Raw genomic sequence first — 25609 nt, 5'->3', positions numbered from 1 at the left:
ACGTCACGCTACTTCCGGTAGGGGCAAGGGTTTTTTTTTATCAGAGACCAAAAGTTGCGAAATTTGTCGACGTTGTTCTATACTAAATCCTTTCAGCAAAAATATGGCAATATCGCAAAATGATCAAGTATGACACATAGAATGGATCTGCTATTCCCGTTTAAATAAAAAAATGTCATTTCAGTAGGCCTTTAAATCGTATTATGGTCCCACAACAGAGCACAGATGATGGGTCGGCTCCCGCTCCTCCATCGCTGTGTCCGTTTCACTTCCGGTTCACTGACATAGGAAAAAAACCTTTTACGAGATCTCGGAAAAAGTATTGCGTGATCTCGCAAAACATCCATGTCCCTTTAGGGCAGGGGTGTCCAAACGTACACGGAAAAATTTAAGCATGCGGGGGCCATTTTGATATTTTTCATTTTCAAATCTTAACAAAATATATGGATTTTTTTTTTTTTTTTTTAACATTTAGGGCTCCCGGGGATTATAAAGGGTCTCAGTCATTAAAATGTAAAAAATAAGTCAAATTATTATTATTTTTTATTTAACGCTTACAGTAAATCTCTATATCAACTTCAGGTTGATATAAAGTTAAAAAAAAAAAAAAAAAAAAAGGTTTTATGCCTTTTCTGTCAAAGACAACTTAGTTTTTTATAGTAAAACTGAAATATGCAGTATTTAGTAATTAGAGCCCCAAAAGATCCATAATGCAGGACACCATTGATTTTAATTATTTAATATTTTTGAGTAATCACAGTGAACTGTTAAATAAAATCCTACTAAATATATTTGGGATCCAAAAGGTCCCCCACTCATAAAGTGCTACATTTTTATTAGTTTTAACTTTTAACACTTAAATTACGAGATCAACTTCAGATATATCTGTCCATTTTACGTTTGAACTATTATTTTTGTTTGTATTATGCTCTTTTGTCAAATAAAACTTTGATGTTTTTTCATGGCAACCACACAATATATGCAATAGTTTTTCCACATAAAACATTTTAAAGTGATATTTTTTAAGTAATAATTCATTATAACATAGATTTTTAGTCTTTTTAAAAAAAAAATTTTTTAGCAATGGCAAAAAAAATAAAAATAAACAAAGACAAAAGAAATAAAAACTTTGTGTCAACATTGCAACTTTTCCTTGTTAGATTTCACCTCATTCCACTTTATTTAAATGTTTTTTAAAATGTTTGCAATATTATCAATTTTGCAATTTTTGCAGAATGTGTGGCGGGCCGGTAAACAATTAGCTGCGGGCCGCACTTTGGACACCCCTGCTTTAGGGGCTCCGTACAAAAATGACTACTTGTTGTTTTGTGGGGCCAAAATTAGCTCCTCCCCTTCCATTATGTAGCCAATGAGGCATTTTTTTTTGTTGGTAAGTGACGTAGTAAGCGAGCATTGCTCAATCACCATTGGTACTGATTGCCAGGACGTAACTGATGCTGTCACTTTTTTAGGCTTACAGGTAATTACTATTTTACTGTACAATTAATATTTCTTATGCTAAAACACTGTTACTGTTCCTGTTACGTTAAGGCTTGTGCAGCCCTTTGAGACACTTGTGATTAAGGGCTATATCAGGGGTCGGCAACCCGCGGCTCCGGAGCCGCATGCGGCTCTTTGACCACTCTGATGCGGCTCAGCTGCATACTTGCCGACCCTCCCGGTTTTCCCAGTAGACTTAACGACCCCCCCGATTTTCCCAGGAGACTGCCTCTCCTAGAAATCTCCCAGGGCAAATATTATCCTATTTTCACTCTAATTACTTATGGCACTGCATTAATTGTCCTCTATAGCATTTACAAACAGCGTGCCAGCTTGGCCACATGTTATATGTTGCTTTTACTTGCACACGGAGGGGACAGCAAGGCATACTTGCTCAACAGCCACACAGCTTACACTGACGATGGCCGTATAAAACAACTTTAACACTGTTACGTTACAAATATGCGCCACACTGTGAACCCACACCAAAAAAGAATGACAAACACATTTCTAGAGAACATCCGCACTGTAACACAACATAAACACAACACAACAAATACCCAGAATCCCATGCAGCCCTAACTCTTCCGGTCTACATTATACACCCCCGCTACCACCAAACCCCCCCACACATCAACCCCCCCCCCTCTCCGTGCGTCGGTTGCGGAAGAGTTAGGGCTGCATGGGATTCTGGGTATTTGTTGTGTTGTGTTGATGTTGTGTTACAGTGCAGATGTTCTCCAGAAATGTGTTTGTCATTCTTTTTTGGTGTGGGTTCAAAGTGTGGCGCATATTTGTAACGTAACAGTGTTAAAGTTGTTTCTGTACGACTACCGTCAGTGTAAGCTGTGTGGCTGTTGAACAAGTATGCCCTGCTGTCACTTACGTGAGCAAGCAAAAGCTGCATTCAACATGTGGCCAAGCATGTACGCTGTTTGGGCAGGCTGTAGGGGGCGCTAAAAACGGTGCCAGCACGTCCTGAAATTTGGGAGTCTCCTGGAAAATTGAGAGGGTTGGCAAGAAAGACTCTATCAAGCGGCATTCAATTAAAAGTCGCGGGCCGCACTAACATTAAATTTCCATATTAAGATGCGGGCCGGTGCGTGTGTCAGAGACCCCTGGTTAACATAGCGCGAAGCAATTTAAGCTTTGTATGCGGTGTTTTTCATTTTAAATTTTCAAAAATTTTTTGTGGCTCCCATTGTTTTCTTCAATTTGTGAAACTTTCCAAAATGGCTCTTTGAGTGGTAAAGGTTGCCGACCCCTGGGCTATATAAATACACTTTGATTGATTAATACTTTTAGTGAAATACCGATTTTTTGGCACCCATGAGTCCACGTTAATGGGTTGAAGCTGATTTTTTTTTTGCAAGATGAATACGCACACTTGTAAGGTAATTAAATAAACAACCACAGTGGCTCGGCCAGTCAATTGAATGGCATGGGCATGAGGGTCACTACATACAACACTGACGGTACAGCAGAAATAACACAGGTAAGTAAAACGCATACACAAACTGACTACTTCTAAACAGAAGACCAATGAACAGCATATATTTGCACAATAAAAACATACTTAAGCAATTATGTGCGGGGAACACTGACACTTCCCATGGAAATGCGTGCCCTGGCGAGGCTATGTTGGTGAGGGTAAGGTGTCGGGGCATTCTATGGTTGTAGCAGACATTTATACTAGTACTATTACTACTACTACCGTATTTTCCGCACTATAAGGCGCACCTAAAAACCTCCAATTTTGTCAAAAGCTGATAGTGCGCCTTATAATCCGGTGCGCCTTATATATGGACCAAATTTTATTTGTATTTTTTTATTTATTTATCTCCTTCATTGATGTGCATCTTTGATTGATAAACACTTATACCTCAAATATTCAATTATACATTTACACACCAATGCCTGAGAAGGAGCAGGATGAAGAAAAATCGTATATTTTCCTGCCCCCTTCAACATAATACGTAGTCTTACTTAATGGATATCATATAAACCAACAATTACATTCAAATATAATGAAAACAAACAAAAAAACACAACAAGTGTAAAACTTCATGAAGTACAAACCGAACAAAAAAATAAAATAAAATAAATAATATAAAAAATAATATACACCTCACGGGATGATACAAAACAAATAGAAAACCAGGCAAAAAATAAGTAAAATAAATATGAAGCAAAATGTAAACACTTATGGATGCCCATATGATTTTTTTCCAATTGGAATATATTTTTACTGTCTTTTATCTCATTGTAAAGAGAATTCCATATATGGACCAATATTGAGCCTCCAACAGGTAAAATAATAAAACAGCTGTTTATTCATTTTGGGAGTGAACAGAGTTGTCAGAACGCTGGTTTGCAATCTATTAATAAAGTTTGACTGACCTGACTGTTTTGTTGACATTCCCTTTAGCGCAGCTCCATCTAATGGATGCATAGGTGCGCCTTATAATCCGGTGCGCCTTATATATGAACACAGTTTTGAAATATGCCATTCATTGAAGGTGCGCCTTATAATCCGGTGCGCCTTATAGTGCGGAAAATACGGTATATACCAGGAGTCACCAACCTTTTTGAAACCAAGAGCTACTTCTCGGGTACTGATTAATGCGAAGGGCTACCAGTTTGATACACACTTAAATAAATTGCCAGAAATAGCCAATTTGCTCAATCTACCTTTAACTCTATGTTATTATTAATAATTAATGATATTTACACTTAATTGAACGGTTTAAAAGAGGAGAAAACACGAAAAAAATGACAATTAAATTTTGAAACATAGTTTATCTTCAATTTCGACTCTTTAAAATTCAAAATTCAACCGAAAAAAAGAAGGGAAAAACTAGCTAATACGAATCTTTTTGAAAAAATTTAAAAAAGAATTTACGGAACATCATTAGTAATTTTTCCTGATTAAGATTAATTTTAGAATTTTGATGACATGTTTTAAATAGGTTAAAATCCAATCTACAATTTTTTTAGAATATATAACAAATTGGACCAAGCTATATTTCTAACAAAGACAAATCATTATTTCTTCTAGATTTTTCAGAACAAAAATTTTAAAAATAAATTCAAAAGACTTTGAAATAAGACTTAAATTTGATTCTACAGATTTTCTAGATTTGCCAGAATAATTTTTTTGAATTTTAATCATAATAAGTTTGAAGAAATATTTCACAAATATTCTTCATCGAAAAAACAGAAGCTAAAATGAAGAATTAAATTAAAATGTATTTATTATTCTTTACAATAAAAATTTTTTTTTTACTTGAACATTGATTTAAATTGTCAGGAAAGAAGAGGAAGGAATTTAAAAGGTAAAAAGGTATATGCGCTTAAAAATCCTAAAATCATTTTAAGGTTGTATTTTTTCTCTAAAATTTTCTTTCTGAAAGTTATAAGAAGCAAAGTAAAAAAAAATGAATGAATTTATTTAAACAAGTTAAGACCAAGTCTTTAAAATATTTTCTTGGATTTTCAAATTCTATTTGAGTTTTGTCTCTCTTAGAATTAAAAATGTCGGGCAAAGCGAGACCAGCTTGCTAGTAAATAAATACAATTTAAAAAATAGAGGCAGCTCACTGGTAAGTGCTGCTATTTGAGCTATTTTTAGAACAGGCCAGCGGGCTACTCATCTGGTCCTTACGGGCTACCTGGTGCCCGCGGGAACCGCGTTGGTGACCCCTGGTATATACTATGCTGCATGTGGTGGCAGACTTATGCCATCCGATCAAAGGAAGGAAACTGGGAACCACCATTCATAAATAAGAAAATGATTCATTATACATGCATTGCCTTCAATGAGAACGTTGCCCCCACCAATGTGGCCGCCACGAAGGCAAGTGGCTTCGCGAGCATAACAGTAGTTATTGTGTGTTTTTACTTACCTTTTGTGTGTTGTGATCTTTTTTAGACTGAGAGTTTAGTCAGTGTTTTGTGTAGTGACTCGTGTGTTTGTAAAAGTGCTAGACCAAGTAACAATACTTGATGCTGATTCCGTAAAGAGTATTTTTCTTCTGAGAAGATGAAGTCACAATGGATGTGCACAAATTGAGACGCAGCCCAAGATTCCGTGGAAGCAGAAGAATCGTAATCCCTTCTTGAAAAGTTGGCATACTTCCTTGTTAGAGGATACATCCTTACTTCTGGGTCTCCAGGAGTCCATCAGGGCATGGGACTGGGACCTCTGCGGCCACCTTTCTGTTACCGTTAGACATGAGACAGGTGCTAATGTATGTGGCGTTGGCAACGCTGAGCAGGCAGCCATTCTCTATCTGAAAAACATAACCAAGTGGGCACAATTAGAACAGATAGCAGCGACTGTATTTTTCGTCGTACTTCAGCAGTTACATTTTTCAAAACGTGTCAGATCTCAGAAGATTCGTAGTAGGATTTTGTGGGGACAAATAAATGGGGTTCTTATCTAGATCAATTAACTTAAAATATATAACTGTCATTTTTTTTGTTTTGTGCCACACTTACATGCAGGCTGTTAGAATAATTGTTTGTAAGTTATCACAAAAAAACTTTGTGTTGAAATGAGTTCCTAGCAAGAAGACAAAAGCTGTCTTTGAAACCTACCAAGAAGAAGGCTCGTCAAACTCCACCGTGTCAGGGGGAAAGCCACATGAAGGGGTTTCTGTGTTCTTTCATGTATGGTAATCAACAGAAGGATGTTGTTCTGGCCCAAGGACTTCAGAGCGGAGAGATGACAGGATCTGCCCAATTTCCAGACGACCTCTTTTTGAAGTATTTTACAAACTCTTTTTGAACTACCGTATTTTCCGCACCATAAGCCGCACCTAAAAACCACAAATTTTCTCAAAAGCTGACAGTGCGGCTAATAACCCGGTGCGTCTTATATATGTAGGGATGATGTTTGATAAGGAATTATCGAGTTCGAGCCTATTATCGAATCCTCTTATCGAACCGATTCCTTATCGATTCTCTTATCGAGTCCAGATAGGTTGTTGTATATGGAAAAAAACACACAATATTTGGTTTAACAAAAGCTCACTTTTATTATATAAGAAAAAAATAAAATCTAATAAATAAATAAATATTGACTGTTACCCACCTAAAAAAATAAAATAAAATAAAATAAATAAATATTGACTGTTGTTACCCAAAGTATATTAAGTGGGATTTTTCAGAGAAACAAATATATACAGTAACACAAAAACAACCTGTCTCTGTGATCACTATAGGTGTATAAATAATAATATAGTGTTAAATAAAATCAGCCCCTTGGGCACAAAACTGAAAATAATACAGCTCTCCAAAAAGTGCACTTCTGCTGCTATTGGAACATAACTGTTTGTTATGATGCTTTGACATTTTTGCACTTTATTTCTTTATTGAAAGAAAATTCTATAAAGAGAAAAGTTGTTTGCAAATGTGGTTACAATGCTAAAAAATGAAAAGTTAAAGCTAAAAAAAGAAATACACTTTATTGAGTTAACATTATTTCTTTATAGGGGGAAAAATGTTATGAGCGAGAGAATATAACAACTACACTACCCATCATGCAACGGGAGTTACGAGCATGCGCGGTCGCCCCGAAAAGTGTTGCATGTTGCCACGCTGTGAAAGTAAACGTCAAGAACTCAGCCAACACGCCTCGTCTGCATTATTTATAATTAGACAGACAACACATCTACAGTGTGATTTTGTTTTGTTTACAAGGAAAGAAAAACAAAAGTTAAAAAAGGGAGATATGTTGTATATATATGTATGTGCTGCGGTTGCTTTTAGAACGTTGCGACAGCTGCCGTAAAGGAGGTGCGTTGCTAGCCTGGTTGCTATGTTTCCGGTTGGTCGTAAAAGTGTTGGTCATGTGTTTTACCCTGCTCAAATCTCTCAGTAAAGTTATTCGATGGATTATAGCTTTTGTTTTGAACTTTATTACACCTTGGAGCGCTTTTTCCCGTCCATTGTTTTCCTGCTTTCGCTATCTGCGCCTAATGACTGAGCTACGTGACGTCATTTCTTGTGATGTCCCACGAAACATTTCTGGTCGGGACAGGATTCGAATAAAGAATCAACTCTTTTCCTTTACTATAGTGGTCTCGATAACGGGTACCGGTTCTCAAAAAGGGATTCGAGTCCGAGGACTCGGTTCTTTTCTTATCAAACAACCGGGAAAACCGGTTTCGAGTATCATCCCTATACATATGGATTAATATTAATATTTATTTTCATAAAGTTTAGGTCTCGCAACTACGGTAAACAGCCGCCATCTTTTTTCCCCGTAGAAGAGGAAGCGCTTCTTCTTCTACGGTAAGCAACCGCCCCCATAGAAGAGGAAGCGCGCGGATATTACCTTTCATTTCATTTCTGTGTTTCTGTAAAGACCACAAAATGGCTCCTACTAAGAGACACGCGTACAAGGTTCCACTGACTTTTGATATTCCTGTGAACCGCACTGTGGATACAACGGGAACACGTACGGTGAATATTCGCACCACAGGGAATGAGAAGTCGTCCTTCACTGTGGTTCTAGCTTGCCATGCTAACGGCCAGAAACTTCCACCCATGGTGATATTCAAAAGGAAGACCTTGCCAAAAGAGAACTTTCCAGCCGGCGTCATCATAAAAGCTAACTCGAAGGGATGGATGGATGAAGAAAAGATGAGCGAGTGGTTGATTGACGTTTACGCGAAGAGACCGGGTGACTTTTTTCACGCAGCGCCGTCCCTGTTGATCTATGACTGCATGCGCGTCCACATCACAGATGGTGTCAAAAAACAAGTGAAGCACACCGAAGAAGAAGAATTCGAGGGATTTGTGGATGAGTAATAACTTCAGAAAGTGAGCTTTAAATGTTTATTTTGTGTGTCGTGTGACATTAACGTTCGAGCAACGTTGAGTTATTGATGTTGCTATTGCTCTGCACTATTTTGAGGGTTATTATTTTTGTGATTGCACATTTGCACATTACATTTTGGGAGTGAACAGAGTTGTTAGAACGCTGGTTTGTGATATATTATTAAAGTTTGACTGACCTATCTGACTGTTTTGTTGACATTCCCTTTAGCGCAGCGTAGTTGCGGCTAATAACACGGGGCGGCTAATAGGTAAACAAAGTTTTGAAATATGCCATTCATTGAAGGTGCGGTTTATAACACGGGGCGGCTTATGGTGCGGAAAATACGGTATTTTATGGAACTCTTTTTGAACTATTTTACAAACTCTTTTTGAACTGACCTTTCCTGTGAATTGTTTACGACCTTTTCTGTGAACTTTTTGCGACTTTTGTCCTTTGGAAACAAAGATGGCCATGTGGTCAGGGAGGGTCCTCCTCAATTGAGACAAAATTGAATTCTGTCTCTGTTTAATTCTTTGCCTCTTGTCTTGTTTAAAAGATGTCATCAGTGTTTGAACCTGACACAGGCATTAAATGACGGGAGAACACAATTATATGACATGCCTTAAGTCTGACTTTGTGGATTATTTTGGAATAAAAAATAAATAAAAAAATGATGGATGAGATTTGAACTAATGCAAAGACATACATGTACATGCATGTGCACAAACTACACACAAAGATGAACAGGACTTGTCTTATTTACACAGCGTGTCTGGTCACATCATCACAGTTTACACTGAGGTGCATGCCTGAGGCTTCTGTGGGCTGACTTTGGAAAAAAAAAAAAATCCCTGACAGCAAAAGAGTTTAGCACCGAGTTAGAGCATTGGAGATTGAATGCTTTTGCTGATAAGAACCTACGGCCTCATGAAAGCCTTTTAATTAAGGGTGTGAAATCCAGACCAAACCATCTTAAACCAAGCTGGCAATGGCAGCGTAAGTCATTTGGAGAGTAGAGGAGGCAAAGAGTTGGACTGACACAAGCCTGCTATTACAGGGTTTCCCACGCATTCATTTATTTGTGGCAGCCCGCCACGAAAGAATTACGTCCGCCACAAATAAAATAAAAAATTTAAAAAAAAAAAAAAAAAAATTTTTTTTTTGTTTTTTGTCCTCTCCAGCTTCTCAGGCAAATCATATAGTTGATGTAGATGCCCATATTGGCTGTTCAGATTTACTTTACAAAAGAGAAGTGTAGGATACTTCTCTTGTTGCCTTATTTGTATTTGACTTTAATACATGTATTTATATTAGAAACACAACATGTGTATATAACAAAGGGTGCAAAGTCTGCAGGCAGTAGGAAACACATGGTTAAGTGTAGGGAGTAAAACTGATGGCAGTCTAAAGTTCAAGATTTTTGGAGCTCTTTGTTCAGTGGATCAGATGTTTGATGAAGCTCTGTGTCTATCTACCACCACTACTGTTTTCTGTTTATTTGTTACTGACTGTGGCAGGACACCTCTGCCTCTGTTTCACTTTATGTTGCTGGTAAATAAAATATGGTTGTAGTAGTAGGCTAAAGTAAAATTATTTAGTATGCACTAATAAAAGGGGCAGAGCTTTGAGACATTTTAGCTTTTATATTTTATAAGATATATTTTTTGTAAGAACCACAATTAATAAATATATTTCAGTGAATAACTTATTGTTCAAATCTGTATATAAATATGTACATAAAGTGTTGAAATTATATTGTAAAATGGATGGATGGATGGACGTTTAAAACAAAACTGTTATTATTAATTAGTAAGTATACATTTTTTTAGCCTTTTTAGAGAAAATCAAATCATTGTAGTAAATTATGCAAATTACTCGATGATGTCATGGCGACCACGCCCATAGCCACGCCCCCACCACCACAGGTATCTTGGCAGTTTATGGGAAACACTGTATTAGCTTGTTAGATACTTAAAACTACTGCACATATTAGTGTATATTCACAATATATCAACAGAAATTAATTTCCGATCAGCTTTTATCTCAATAGAAGCATTTGTTAACCCTCCGACCCCCTGAATACGATTAGTCAAATGTACATCCTATGTCTTATCAAAGTGCAATAACCCACACTGTACATACAACTTTTGCACATTTTCTTTTATTCCTAATACATTTTGTATTTCAGTATTCATTCATTTTTATACTTTATCTAGCTGTAAATACTCTATAAGCATATTTGCACTGTAAAAGGAGCCGCTCATATTTCATTGTACATGTGTATAGTAACAATAAAAGGCATTCCATTTTCATTTTACATCATTATAACTAGGGATGTCCGATAATGGCTTTTTGCCGATATCCAATATGCCGATATTGTCCAACTCTTTAATTACCGATACCGATATCAACCGATACCGATATCAACCGATATATACAGTCGTGGAATTAACACATTATTATGCCTAATTTGGACAACCAGGTATGGTGAAGATAAGGTACTTTTTAAAAAAAAAATGAATCAAATAAAATAAGATAAATAAATTAAAAACATTTTCTTGAATAAAAAAGAAAGTAAAACAATATAAAAACAGTTACATAGAAACTAGTAATTAATGAAAATTTGTAAAATTAACTGTTAAAGGTTAGTATTATTAGTGGACCAGCAGCACGCACAATCATGTGTGCTTACGGACTGTATCCCTTGCAGACTGTATTGATATATATTGATATATAATGTAGTATATATGATAGTATATATCTGTATCATGAATCAATTTAAGTGGACCCCGACTTAAACAAGTTGAAAAAATTATTCGGGTGTTACCATTTAGTGGTCAATTGTACGGAATATGTACTTCACTGTGCAACCTACTAATAAAAGTCTCAATCAATCAATCAATCAAACCTACCAGAATATTAATAACAGAAAGAAACAACCCTTTTGTGTGAATGAGTGTAAATGGGGGAGGGAGGTTTTTTGGGTTGGTGCACTAATTGTAAGTGTATCTTGTGTTTTTTATGTGGATTTAATAAAAAAATAAATAAAAATAAAAAACCAATACTGATAATAAAAAAACCGATACCGATAATTTCCGATATTACATTTTAACGCATTTATCGGCCGATAATATCAGCAGACCGATATTATTGGACATCTCTAATTATAACATTTAGTGGATTAGGCCAAGAGGCATTAATATGTTTGCACTTTGTACAATATTACAATATGCCCCTGCAACACAGCTAGTGTAGCTGTGCCTCGTCACACCAAGAGTACTTTTATTATCTACAATTTTTATATATGTTTTTCATTTATTCCGAGTCCTATTAATGACACATGCCGAACAGAAATAACCAGAATTATTTCTAATAATCTACAAAGTTAAAGCCTGTATTGTAACTTTTAATTTCATTTAACATGAATGTACTGGTCCTTGAGTATTCTAACTGTTTGCTGGTCTTGGTCATGTAAAAAACATTACTTTGTGTCTTACCTGGCTGCGAGTAGCCTGTGTGTTGGTGCTGAACACACCATAGGCCTCGACTGAAGGCTGTGCCAGCGCCACCAACTGCTCCAGATTCATCGCGGGGCTCTGTGGGGGACCCTGGGACAAACCCAGAAGCAAAGCAGAACTGTGTTGCTTGTGTAAGTCCTGGCCCTGCAGTGTGTGTGGTTGCACAGAGTCCACCAAACTCTGGTAGTTTGTGCCGATCAGAGCGGATCTGCTTGCATGTAATACGCTGGAGATGTTGCAATCTGCAGGGTCAACAAGCGCATCAGGCAGAAGGAAAGTGTGTTTATCAGGCCTGGAGGTTCTTTCCTCGGTCTGCATGCCAGGTGACAAAAACTGGTCGGTTCCCTGTTGAAGTGGCTGCTGCTTCAGCTTCAACTGCTGACTTGACTCCAAAGGTGAGACGACTTTGTGCTCCATATTTACCTGGGATCTCCTGACAAGAGAATGGTTGACGTGGTTGTTATGATGATGATGATGATGAGTTTTTTCAGGATAAAGCATCCAGTGGTTGTCTGGAATCTCAGAGAGGATGCTGGCATCTACACTTCTCGAGGGAAATTGAAGCCCACCTTCACTGATGGGCTGTATTTGCTGGGAAGGTGCTGTGGCGTTCTGCCCACTGAAAGACGTAGTAGCAGAGGTTGCTGGCGCAAAGTCTGCCTTCACCTCATGGGTGGCACTTTGGGAGGAGTCTGGTGGAAGGGTTGAGGGGTCACATTTGGCTATATTGCTGCATTCTTCTCCATTCTCCACCTCCATTGAGTCATGAAAGTAGGAAATAATTTCATTATTGGTCAGGTCACAGAGCGATGAAACATGGCCAGGATCCACTTCTACCTGGATCATTTCTTCATCCAACAGCAAAAGTTCCAATTCTTCAGCATTCAGGCCCAGGTTCTCCAAAGCAGTGAAGAGTTCGTTGTTGGAGCAGGTCTCATCTCCATCCAGAGATAGAGAGTCTAGAGTTGCTAAGAGTGGATCACATTTGGACGTTTTGCCGTTGCACTTCCCTGTCTCTCTATTAGCAAGCATCTGCCAGCTGCCACCGCATCTCGCAGTCTCACCTTGCTGTTCACTGAAAGCATTGCCATGGTAGGACTTGTGATACTCTACATCTGACTGGCAGTAAACAGACTCATCTTGGCTCATCATCACTTCCAGCAAAGACTTTGGGTGTAGATCCTCTGAGCACTTCTTGTCCGTTTTCCCCGTTTTAGACTCGTTGCCTTTGCCTTGGACAGGGTCTGGAAAGCCACAGAGTGGGTAACTAGTCTGGTAGAGAAGTGCCTCCCCTGTAGCAAAGTTGAAAGGAATTTGCATGGAGCGCTTCCTCAGATGTTCCCCTCCTTCTTCTTCCCTGAAGAAAGGACACAAATAAGATTAAACAACTCGAGTATCACTCCTTTCAAGCTATTATCATCCACTTACACCAGGGGCCTCTGTGTAGCGACAATGTAGTCTGGTTTGCCGTTCTTATAGACAAGCCGGGCGTTGGCTTGGACCCACTTCCACCTGTTGTCCTTGGTAAGCAACCGGAAGACGGTGAGGCCGCTCTCACCAGTCTTTATCACTGGAATCATATCAGACAAGAGAGATGTGCAAATGCAGTTTGCACTCACTTGTGCGTCGTTGTGGTGTAGTTGATGTTTTGTGTTGTTTTGCAGTTGCCTTTTAAAGGCCTACTGAAATGATTTTTTAAAATTTAAACGGGAATAGCAGATCCATTCTATGTGTCATACTTGATCATTTCGCGATATTGCCATATTTTTGCTGAAAGGATTTAGTAGAGAAAATCGACGATAAAGTTCGCAACTTTTGCTCGCTGATAAAAAAAAGCCTTGCCTGTACCGGAAGTAGCGTGACGTCACAGGAGCTAGTATTCCTCACAATTCCCCGTTGTTTACAATGGAGCGAGAGAGATTCGGACCGAGAAAGTGACGATTACCCCATTAATTTGGGCGAGGATGAAAGATTCGTAGATGAGGAACGTTACAGTGAAGGACTCGAGAGGCAGTGATGGACGTATCTTTTTTCGCTCTGACCGTAACTTAGGTACAAGCTGGCTCATTGGATTCCACACTCTCTCCTTTTTCTATTGTAGATCACAGATTTGTATTTTAAACCACCTCGGATACTATATCCTCTTGAAAATGAGAGTCGAGCACGCGAAATGGACATTTAAAGTGACTTTTATCTCCAAGACAATACATCGGTGACACACTTAGCTACTGAGCTAACGTGCTAGCATCGTTCTCAAATGAAGATAGAAACAAAATAAATAAACCCCTGACTGGAAGGATAGACAGAAGAGCAAAAATACTATTAAACCATGGACATGTAACTACACGGTTAAAAATTCTCAGCCTGGTAAGGCTTAACAATGCTGTTGCTAACGACACTAAGGCTAATTTAGCAACTTAGCAACCGGAACTCACAGAACTATGTACTCTCTCCTTTTTCTATTGTAGATCACAGATTTGTATTTTAAACCACCTCGGATACTATATCCTCTTGAAAATGAGAGTCGAGCACGCCAAATGGACATTTAAAGTGACTTTTATCTCCAAGACAATACATCGGTGACACACTTAGCTACTGAGCTAACGTGCTAGCATCGTTCTCAAATGAAGATAGAAACAAAATAAATAAACCCCTGACTGGAAGGATAGACAGAAGAGCAAAAATACTATTAAACCATGTACATGTAACTACACGGTTAAAAATTCTCAGCCTGATAAGGCTTAACAATGCTGTTGCTAACGACGCTAAGGCTAATTTAGCAACTTAGCAACCGGAACTCACAGAACTATGTACTCTCTCCTTTTTCTATTGTGTATCACCGATTTGTATTTTAAACCACCTCGGATACTATATCCTCTTGAAAATGAGAGTCGAGCACGCGAAATGGACATTTAAAGTGACTTTTATCTCCAAGACAATACATCGGTGACACACTTAGCTACTGAGCAAACGTGCTAGCATCGTTCTCAAATGAGGATAGAAACAAAATAAATAAACCCCTGACTGGAAGGATAGACAGAAGAGCAAAAATACTATTAAACCATGTACATGTAACTACACGGTTAAAAATTCTCAGCCTGGTAAGGCTTAACAATGCTGTTGCTAACGACGCTAAGGCTAATTTAGCAACTTAGCAGCCGGAACTCACAGAACTATGATAAAAACATTAGCGCTCCACCTACGCCAGCCAGCCCTCATCTTCCCATCAACAGCCGTGCTCACCTGCGTTCCAGCGATCGACGGCGCGACGAAGGACTTCATCCGTGGGTTTGGCGGCAAGCATCGGCTAGGCGTAGTAAGTAGTCCTTGTTGTGTTGCTGTAAGTATTGTACTTAGCCGCTAATACACCGATCGATCCCACCTACAACGTTCTTCTTTGCAGCCTCCATTGTTCATTAAACAAATTGCAAAAGATTCACCAACACAGATGTCCAGAATACGGTGGAATTTTGTCGAAGAACACAGAGCTTTGTGTATTGTGTCCAATAGGGCCCAAACACTTCCGTGCATTTTGTGACGTCACGCGCATAAGTCATATCCAAAAGGAGTTTTTCAACCGGAAGTGTGGCGGGAAATTTAAAATGTCACTTTATAAGTTAACCCGGCCGTATTGGCATGTGTTGCAATGTTAAGATTTCATCATTGATATATAAACTATCAGACTGCGTGGTCGCTAGTAGTGGCTTTCAGTAGGCCTTTAATTACAAAGATAGCAGTGCTTAGTTGTTAGGGAGGTCTTGTTTACACAATATTTTAGTTATTGTGGATGTAGTTCGTAGTGGTGTAAAACTGCACTACGAGAGATGTACTTGTAGGTAAAAGAGGTTATCAATATTGAGAGGGTGGTCAATGAACAAGTTCCATTCCTATGACGGTGGGAATGTATACCTCAATTATAGCTACGTTTACACCTAATGTACTCGTACTTAAAGAGATTGTTTACAACCTTTATGCAGATGCACGGAAGGGGCTAACTTTCCAAGCATTGTATCTCACCCAATTGCGATTTTTACGACGTAATGGCGTACACTGCGTATGTACGCAACACCTACACGCGCATTAGCCTTGTTTGTTAGCTAATGATAGCAATTTGGATAGCTATTGTTAGCTATTATTGTTTGTATATTTGATCATAAGAACATCATGACTGCAAATTGTTTGTTGCTAGTCTCGGATTGCTTTTGTATGTTTGTGTAATTGTTGACGACACAGCTGTAAGTGACAAGTCTGAACGTCAAACAAATTCCTCAGGCCGACGTGCAATTTTTTATTCAATATAAATAGTGATTTAATAATGCACTTGTTCCCTTCAACCACTAATGGTAAGTTAGCAGATCTTTCACATGTTCAGGAAGATTAAGCATATTGTTGATAGATTCAGCCTGTTGTTCACTATTCTTTATTTATTTTAAATTGCCTTTCAAATGTCTATTCTTGGTGTTGGGTTTTATCAAATACATTTCCCCAAAAAATGCGACTTATACTCCAGTGCGACTTATATATGTTTTTTTTTCTTCTTTATTATGCATTTTCGGCCGGTGCGACTTATACTCCGGAGCGATTTATGCTCCGAAAAATACGGTACACATGTATATAAATATATACATACATACACATTTACTGTATATATTTATATATATATAACATATATATATATATATAACATATATATATATATATATATATATATATATATATATATATATATATACATAAATATACAAACATATCTGACAAATTAGGACTCGATATGCCACTTTTATTGCGTGCTCCATTAAACAATGGGTTCAGATACCTGACTACCGTAATTTCCGGACTATAAGCCGCTACTTTTTCCCCTCGTTCTGGTCCCTGCGGCTTATACAAGGGTGCGGCTTATATACGGCCTGTTCTTCTCCGACACCGACGAAGAGGATTTCGGTGGTTTTAGTACGCAGGAGGAAGACGATGACACAATGATTAAAGACTGACTTTTCATATACCGGTAGGCTGGTTATTTTGATAACGTACAGGCGAGCACTTTGTATTACTTTGCACCGTTGTATTATTTGTACTCTGCACGAATGCTGTTCGCCATGTCAAAGATGTGACAGTTTGATTGAATGATTGAAAGATTTATTGTTAATAAATGGGACGCTTTGCGTTCCCAAACAGTCATCTCTGTCCCGACAATCCCCTCCGTGGTAGCAGGAACCCCTATATACTACGCTAATTACACATCAAACCCCTGCGGCTTATAGTCGGGTGCGGCTTATATATGGAGCAATCTGTATTTTCCCCTAAATTTAGCTGGTGCGGCTTATAGTCAGGTGCGGCTTATAGTCCGGAAATTACGATATTTATGTGACAAGGCTGCATTACGATTAGAGAGGTTTTGACTTACTTCTGACGTGGTTCTCGGCACAGTACAACATGTCAGCAGCATGGATGAACTGGTAGCCCGAACCTCGAACACGCAGCTCTGCTTCAGTGTAGCCAAGTACAATTTTCCCCCTGAAATATACACACACTCAGGATTCTTAAAATCTCCCGACTTCAGACTTGAAAATATGAGCACAGAACCACGCACTTTGCGTCACAGGCCATAGGAGTGAAGTCAAGCTTGTGTTTAGTCCTGAAGATCATGTTCTTTGTTCTGATTTCCAAGATGGCTGGGGGCTGCAGGGGAGTGGCAATGGCGAATAAAGCCAGCTGTAGCGGGGTGCGCTCTTTACCGTACTGCAGGTGGCTCTGACCACAAAGGAATTTCAGCCGACCCTGGATGCTCAATGACTGAAACAATTGAGCAGACAAAAGTTTAACTTATTTTCTTGCCGTCAAGTATCATACTGTAACTACAGGTATTAAAAACTGATGCCTTTTAATGAAACCTCTTTGGCTGCATTGCCTTTAGTCACATGACTCACTAAATGTGATATAGTGGAACCCGTTTATGTTTAAACGCTCCGGGCCTGCCGCGGAGCGGGATGTGTAAGGACCGGCCTCGAAGACAGCGGCAGGTGAGTGGATTGCCCAGCTGGGGCCGGTTATCTAATTACCGGTCGTCTCTATTAGCAGCAGCCGGGGCGAGACACGTGGTTGGAGTTGGAGTTGGAGTCAAGAGCAGAGACACGCCGGACTGAAAAGCTTTGAATATATATTGCTGGAAAGCAAACCATACTTGTGTATGATGAATAAAAGACTTGCTCCAACCTGTATACCGGGCTCAAGAAGATCTGTCGGCATCAGAAGAACCCACCACACTCGGAGACTTCCACACTAAAGATTACCATAATTGTTTTTAGATTAAGGTTTATTTTTAACTGATTTAATATACATGTTTTTGTTGTGTTTTTTTTTTACCCTGTTCTTACTTAGTTTACTTTACTTAGTTCCCGTAAAGCAGTGGTCCCCAACCACCGGGCCGCGGCCCTGTACTGGTCCGTGGACCGATTGGTACCGGGCCGCACAAGAAATTTAAAAAAAAAATGTTGTTTTTTTTTTTTTTTATTAAATCAACATAAAAAACACAATATATACATTATATATCAATATAGATCTATACAGTCTGCAAGGATACAGTCCGTAAGCACACATGATTGTATTTTTTTATGACAAAAAAAAAATAAATAAATAAAAATACTAGAGATGTCCGATAACATCGGCCGGCCGATATTATCGGCCGATAAATGCTTTAAAATGTAATATCGGAAATTATCGGTATCGTTTTTTTTATTATCGGTATCGGTATCTTTTTTTTTTTTTTTTTTTTTATTTTTTATTAAATCAACATAAAAAACACAAGATACACTTACAATTAGTGCACCAACCCAAAAAACCTCCCTCCCCCATTTACACTCATTCACACAAAAGGGTTGTTTCCTTCTGTTATTAATATTGTGGTTCCTACATTATATATCAATATATATCAATACAGTCTGCAAGGGATACAGTCCGTAAGCACACATGATTGTGCGTGCTGCTGGTCCACTAATAGTACTAACCTTTAACAGTTAATTTTACTAATTTTCATTAATTACTAGTTTCTATGTAACTGATTTGATATTGTTTTACTTTCTTTTTTATTCAAGAAAATGTTTTTAATTAATTTATCTTGTTTTATTTTATTAATTTTAAAAAAAAAAGGACCTTATCTTCACCATACCTGGTTGTCCAAATTAGGCATAATAATGTGTTAATTCCACAACTGTATATATCAGTATCGGTATCGGTTGATATCGGTATCGGTAATTAAAGAGTTGGACAATATCGGAATATCGGCAAAAAGCCATTATCGGACATCCCTAATAAATACCATAACACCCCCGGGTCCGTGGGACACATTTTCAAGCGTTGACCGGTCCGCAGCTACAAAAAGGTTGGGGACCACCTTGGGATTGATGAATAGTTCTGCAGGTGTGATTGACAAATTCACAATGTTTTTCAGTCTTCATGATCTAAATCTGATCAGCTGCACTGCCAATAAACTAAACTGCAGGTAAATGTTTAAGTGTGAGTACTGATGGTGTTACTGATGGCAGCTCCTAATCATGGAAATTCAAGTTTTCCCTTGTCCCCTCTGGGCAATGAGGGCAATAAGGCCCGGTTCCCCATGACCCTGAAGCAGTCCTGAAGCGGATCACACAAGTAAATGGTGGCTCCTGATCCCTGAGGGACTTTGACGTGGCACACCATACTACAGGACCCCTAACAGGACTACAAATATTGCAAGCCTCTGAAATGGTTTGATTAAAAGACACTCAAGGTGGCATTTATTCATAAAGTCTCACCAAGAAACCGGTGGAATTGTCCAGTAGGCAGCGGAAGCGACAGACAAAGCTTCTCTCCAAGACGGAGGAGTTTTCGGGTGGAAGCTCATCAGAGTTGAAGCTCACCAAGCAGGAAGAAGTCGGCTCATCATCTGTGGGAAAGAACATACCAACACAAAATATATTGACGCTGAAAATAGACTGTCCTTGACCTGTGTGTGTGTGTGTATGTGTGTGTGTGTGTGCATCAACTGTTGTGTTGTAAGTAGGGCTGGGCGATATATGGAATATACTCAATATATCGCGGGTTTGTCTCTGTGCGATATAGAAAATGACTATATCATGATAGTCGAGTATACGTTCTCACGCAGTTGCTTTTAGCTGCAGGCATTACACTACAGCAGGGGTCACCAACGCGGTGCCCGCGGGCACCAGGTAGCCCGTAAGGACCAGATGAGTAGCCCGCTGGCCTGTTCTAAAAATAGCTCAAATAGCAGCACTTACCAGTGAGCTGCCTCTATTTTTTTAAATTGTATTTATTTACTAGCAAGCTGGTCTCGCTTTGCCCGACATTTTTAATTCTAAGAGAGACAAAACTCAAATAGAATTTGAAAATCCAAGAAAATATTTTAAAGACTTGGTCTTCAATTGTTTAAATAAATTCTTTTTTTTTTTTTTTACTTTGCTTCTTATAACTTTCAGAAAGACAATTTTAGAGAAAAAATACAACCTTAAAAATGATTTTAGGATTTTTAAACACATTTACCTTTTTACCTTTTAAATTCCTTCCTTTTCTTTCCTGACAATTTAAATCAATGTTCAAGTATTTTTTTTATTTTTATTGTAAAGAATAATAAATACATTTTAATTTAATTCTTCATTTTAGCTTCTATTTTTTCGACGAAGAATATTTGTGAAATATTTCTTCAAACTTATTATGATTAAAATTAAAAAAATATATTCTGGCAAATCTAGAAAATCTGTACAATCAAATTTAAATCTTATTTCAAAGTCTTTTGAATTTATTTTAAAATATTTGTTCTGGAAAATCTAGAAGAAATAATGATCTGTCTTTGTTAGAAATATAGCTTGGTCCAATCTGTTATATACTCTAACAAAGTGTAGATTGGATTTTAACCTATTTAAAACATGTCATCAAAATTCTAAAATTAATCTTAATCAGGAAAAAGTACTAATGATGTTCCATAAATTATTTTTTTAAGTTTTTCTCTTCTTTTATTCGGTTGAATTTTGAATTTTAAAGAGTCGAAATTGAACATAAACTATGTTTCAAAATGTAATTGTCATTTTTTTTCGTGTTTTCTCCTCTTTTAAACCGTTCAATTAAGTGTAAATATCATTAATTATTAATAATAACATAGTTAAAGGTAAATTGAGCAAATTGGCTATTTCTGGCAATTTATTGAAGTGTGTATCAAACTGGTAGCCCTTCGCATTAATCAGTACCCAAGAAGTAGCTCTTGCTTTCAAAAAGGTTGGTGACCCCTGCACTACAGGCTCTTCTCACTCTTTCTCGTCTCTCCTTCTCACAGACAACAAGCGCACCTTCTAGCCTACGTCACATACGTATACGCCCTCGCGGAGCAGAGAGGTAGCAGCACGGCTAAAGTTAGCTGTGGTGCGAGTGGTAATACGAGAGAAAGAAGGTGCCAATCTGGTAACAAATGAAGGAATAATTCATTCCCAAGAAAAACAGCAGGGGGTCCATCGTCTGGCGGTGGTTTGGCTTCAAGTGGGAATATGTCCAACAGACAACCGTAATTCGTCATGTGTGGGGAAAAAGTATGTTATGTTGCCGATAAATGCGTTAAAATGTAATATCGGAAATTATCGGTATCGTTTTTTTTATTATCTGTATCGTTTTTTTAAATTTTTTTTATTAAATCAACATAAAAAACACAAGATACACTTACAATTAGTGCACCAACCCAAAAAACCTCCCTCCCCCATTTTTTTCTGTTATCAATATTCTGGTTCCTACATTATATATCAATATATATCAATACAGTCTGCAAGGGATACAGTCCGTAAGCACACATGATTGTGCGTGCTGCTGCTCCACTAATAGTACTAACTTTTAACAGTTAATTTGACTCATTTTCATTAATTACTAGTTTCTATGTAACTGTTTTTATATTGTTTTAATTTCTTTTCTATTCAAGAAAATGTTTTTAATTTAGTTATCTTATTTTTTTATTTTTTTTTTAAAGTACCTTATCTTCACCATACATGGTTGTCCAAATTAGGCATAATAATGTGTTAATTCCACGACTGCATATATCGGTTGATATCGGTATCGGTTGATATCGGTATCGGTAATTAAAGAGTTGGACAATATCGGAATATCGGCAAAAAGCCATTATCGGACATCCTTAGGAAAAAGCATTGCTACAAAAAGTAACATTACTGCTAATATGTAGCATCATTTGAAAAGTCACCCGCTAGAGAATGAAGAGTGCTTACTCCGCATGTCAACATCTCCGTTCGATGCCACATGCCCACACTATCAAAATGCCGAGGCAAACATTTCCAGATCAACACCGTATGTAGATTAACTACGATCAAAGAATTGGACAGGACGTCGAAAATGTGTAAAAAAATTGTACTTTATATAACAAAAAAAAATGGCATACAAAACGGTACAAAACGATCCTTATATCTTGTTATCTGTCATTCATTCACCCGATGGCTTGTAATCCTCAATCTCAACAACCACAATGCACCCGTTGTGGAACATGCAGTATTTTAGTTAACCCTTTGTTAGGCTATGAAGTAGAAAACAACTCAATTCAAGGTCAGTGTTTCTCAAATAATCAATATCAAATACATGTATAAATCAAATCAATTCTCTTTTAGCTCTTTTTAGCTGTAAATAATAATAGATCAATTTATCAGCAATTAAATCAAGCATGCAAATTATGAATGATCATCACACATAAACTATATAACCCAGTGTTTCCCACACATTCATTTATTTGTGGCGGCCCGCCACGAAAGAATTACGTCCGCCACAAATAGATTTATTTTTTTATTTATATTTTTTAAATTTTTATTTTTCGTCCTCTCCAGCTTCTCAGGCAAATCATATATTTGATGTAGATGCCCATATCGGCTGTTCAGATTTACTTTACAAAAGAGAAGTGTAGGATACTTCTCTTGTTGCCTTATTTGTATTTGACTTTATTAAATGTATTTATATTAGAAACACAACATGTGTATATAACAAAGGGTGCAAAGTCTGCAGGCAGTAGGAAACACATGGTTAAGTGTAGGGAGTAAAACTGATGGCAGTCTAAAGTTCAAGATTTTTGGAGCTCTTTGTTCAGTGGATCAGATGTTTGATGAAGCTCTGTGTCTATCTACCACCACTACTGTTTTCTGTTTATTTGTTACTGACTGTGGCAGGACACCTCTGCCTCTGTTTCACTTTATGTTGCTGGTAAATAATATGGTTGTAGTAGTAGGCTAAAGTTAAATTATTTAGTATGCACTAATTAAAGGGGCAGAGCTTTAAGAGACATTTTAGCTTTTATATTTTATAAAATATATTTTTTGTAAGAACCACAATTAATAAATATATTTCAGTGAATAACTTATTGTTCAAATCTGTATATAAATATGTACATAAAGTGTTGTAATTATATTGTAAGATGGATGGATGGACGTTTAAAACAAAACTGTTATTATTAATTAGTAAGTATACATTTTTTTAGCCTTTTTAGAGAAAATCATATCATTGTAGTAAATTACGCAAATTACTCGATGATGTCATGGTGACCACGCCCATAGCCACGCCCCCACCGCCACAGGTATCTTGGCAGTTTATGGGAAACACTGTAACCCATAAATTACAACACCGTATGAAACAAATAGTCTAACAAAAGGAGACAACGTCCGCAGGAACCTACCACATAGCAAAGGACGTACAGTCGTACACTATTTGATTTCCTATTATGCAGCTCATTTTTATTTGACAGTTATTGAAATATCTTGTGTGACATCATGCACAAAAGTGCACTTTACTTGTTTTAAACTATTGTAGTGGCGTTCTGTACAAAAAGTGCACTTTAATTTAGTGTTGTTTTGATATGTCATCTTAGTGACATCATGCACAAAAGTGCACTACTAGCTTGTTTTAAAATGTCTCTGACAATTTTGCACTTTCTGTTTTGGAAATGACATGAATGTTTGTGCCACCGCTTAATAACTGTTTAATAAATACTGTGTTGGTCAATTGACTTAGTTGTGGTTTCCCTCTCTGCATGAAAGTTTAAAAGTAGCATATATTAATGCAGTATGAAGAAGAATGTTTTAATGCAGACACATAGAATCATCATACTGCTGTGATTATATGCATCAAGTGTTCATTCAAGGATAAGGCAAAATATCGAGATATATATCGTGTATCGCGACATGGCCTAAAAATATTGAGATATTAAAAAAAGGCCATATCGCCCAGCCTTAGTTGTAAGTGACAAATGTACATTAAAAGTGGATGTGTGTTCGCATGTGCAGCATTTCCAGAGGGTTTGCTTAAAGTATCCTCCCAATGAATAGGGTTGGGTATCGAGTATCGAGTATCGATTGGAACCGGGACTAAGTTTCCGATTCTCCCAGAATTGTTCAAAAGTTTAAATTTCGATTCCTATTTTCGATGCTGTCACGCCAATTTAGTCCGCCGACCGGAAAAAAATATGTCCGCCGAACCGGAAGAAGAAGCCGCTGAACACCAACGAAGAAGCGCCCACTCCCGGAAGTGTTAGCATAGGCGAGCGAGTCAGTCAAGCTCAAGCATGGATAGCGGGCGTTGGCGGTCGAAAGTGTGGCTTCGCCTTACAAAAAAAAAGAAATAACCGCGAAATAACAGAGCTCTATGTCCATCAAGAAAGGAGTGGAGAGAGAGCTGCAGATGTACCAGGACGTTCCACCGATACTTATGTCTGACGACCCTGCTGCATGGTGGTGGTCCGGTGGAACCAACAAAAGACTTATCCTTTGCTGTCAGATCTCGCTTTCTCCTATTTATGCGTTCAAGCTTCTTCCACACCCAGCGAACGTGTATTTTCCACAGCAGGAGACACTATCTGTCCAGAACGCTCACGCATCCTGCCTGAGAAGTGGATATGGTCATTTTCCTAAACAAGAACTGTCTCTGATTTTATACTGTACCTGCTGCTAATCTGGACTGGGTTTTGCAAGTTGTTTCTTATTGTTTATTTGCTTTTCTGCACCAGGTTAGCCCATCAGTGGGAGCACGGTAACATTTTTAAGTACCTGCAGCATCATACACTTGTGTGTGTAAATGTGTTTTCATGAGGTTTCCTGCAGCATCATACACTTATGTGTAAAGGTGTTTTCATGAGGTTTCCTGCAGGATCATACACTTATGTGTAAATGTGTTTTCATGAGGCTTCCTGCAGCATCATACACTTATGTGTAAAGGTGTTTTCATGAGGTTTCCTGCAGCATCATACACTTATGTGTAAATGTGTTTTCATGAGGTTTCCTGCAGCATCATACACTTATGTGTAAATGTGTTTTCATGAGGTTTCCTGCAGCATCATACACTTATGTGTAAAGGTGTTTTCATGAGGTTTCCTGCAGGATCATACACTTATGTGTAAATGTGTTTTCATCAGGCTTCCTGCAGCATCATACACTTATGTGTAAATGTGTTTTCATGAGGTTTCCTGCAGCATCATACACTTATGTGTAAAGGTGTTTTCATGAGGTTTCCTGCAGCATCATACACTTATGTGTAAATGTGTTTTCATGAGGTTTCCTGCAGCATCATACACTTATGTGTAAATGTGTTTTCATGAGGTTTTCAAAAATAAAGCTCTCTTGAGGAAAGTGTACCCCTGGGAAAATGTATTCATAATTTATAATATTTATATTCAAGTTCATAGATTTGATATTTATATTCTAGTTGAAAACAGCTCTGTGAGGAATTTATAGTAAAGTTCATAAAAAGT

At 37.8% G+C, this 25609-nt stretch overlaps 1 protein-coding gene across 1 annotated transcript in view; it reads right to left on the bottom strand.

Moving 5' to 3' along the window:
* Positions 1-5005: 5005 nt before the first annotated feature.
* Positions 5006-25609, bottom strand: part of LOC133647991 (aryl hydrocarbon receptor-like) — a 36019-nt gene continuing 15415 nt past the window's right edge. The window contains exons 5-11 of the mRNA XM_062043762.1: positions 19635-19765; positions 17435-17637; positions 17249-17358; positions 13273-13414; positions 12909-13201; positions 11824-12812; positions 5006-5792 (exon numbers count right to left, since the gene is read on the bottom strand). Of these exons, the coding sequence (XP_061899746.1) occupies positions 5658-5792; positions 11824-12812; positions 12909-13201; positions 13273-13414; positions 17249-17358; positions 17435-17637; positions 19635-19765 (2003 nt within the window). The 3' untranslated portion in view covers positions 5006-5657. The remainder of the gene's footprint in view (positions 5793-11823; positions 12813-12908; positions 13202-13272; positions 13415-17248; positions 17359-17434; positions 17638-19634; positions 19766-25609) is intronic.

The sequence above is a fragment of the Entelurus aequoreus genome, linkage group LG01, assembly GCF_033978785.1.
Source record: "Entelurus aequoreus isolate RoL-2023_Sb linkage group LG01, RoL_Eaeq_v1.1, whole genome shotgun sequence".
NCBI classification, from domain to species: Eukaryota; Metazoa; Chordata; class Actinopteri; order Syngnathiformes; family Syngnathidae; genus Entelurus; species Entelurus aequoreus.
Note: the sequence above shows the minus strand (reverse complement) of the source record. Positions and strands in the feature narration are given on the sequence as shown.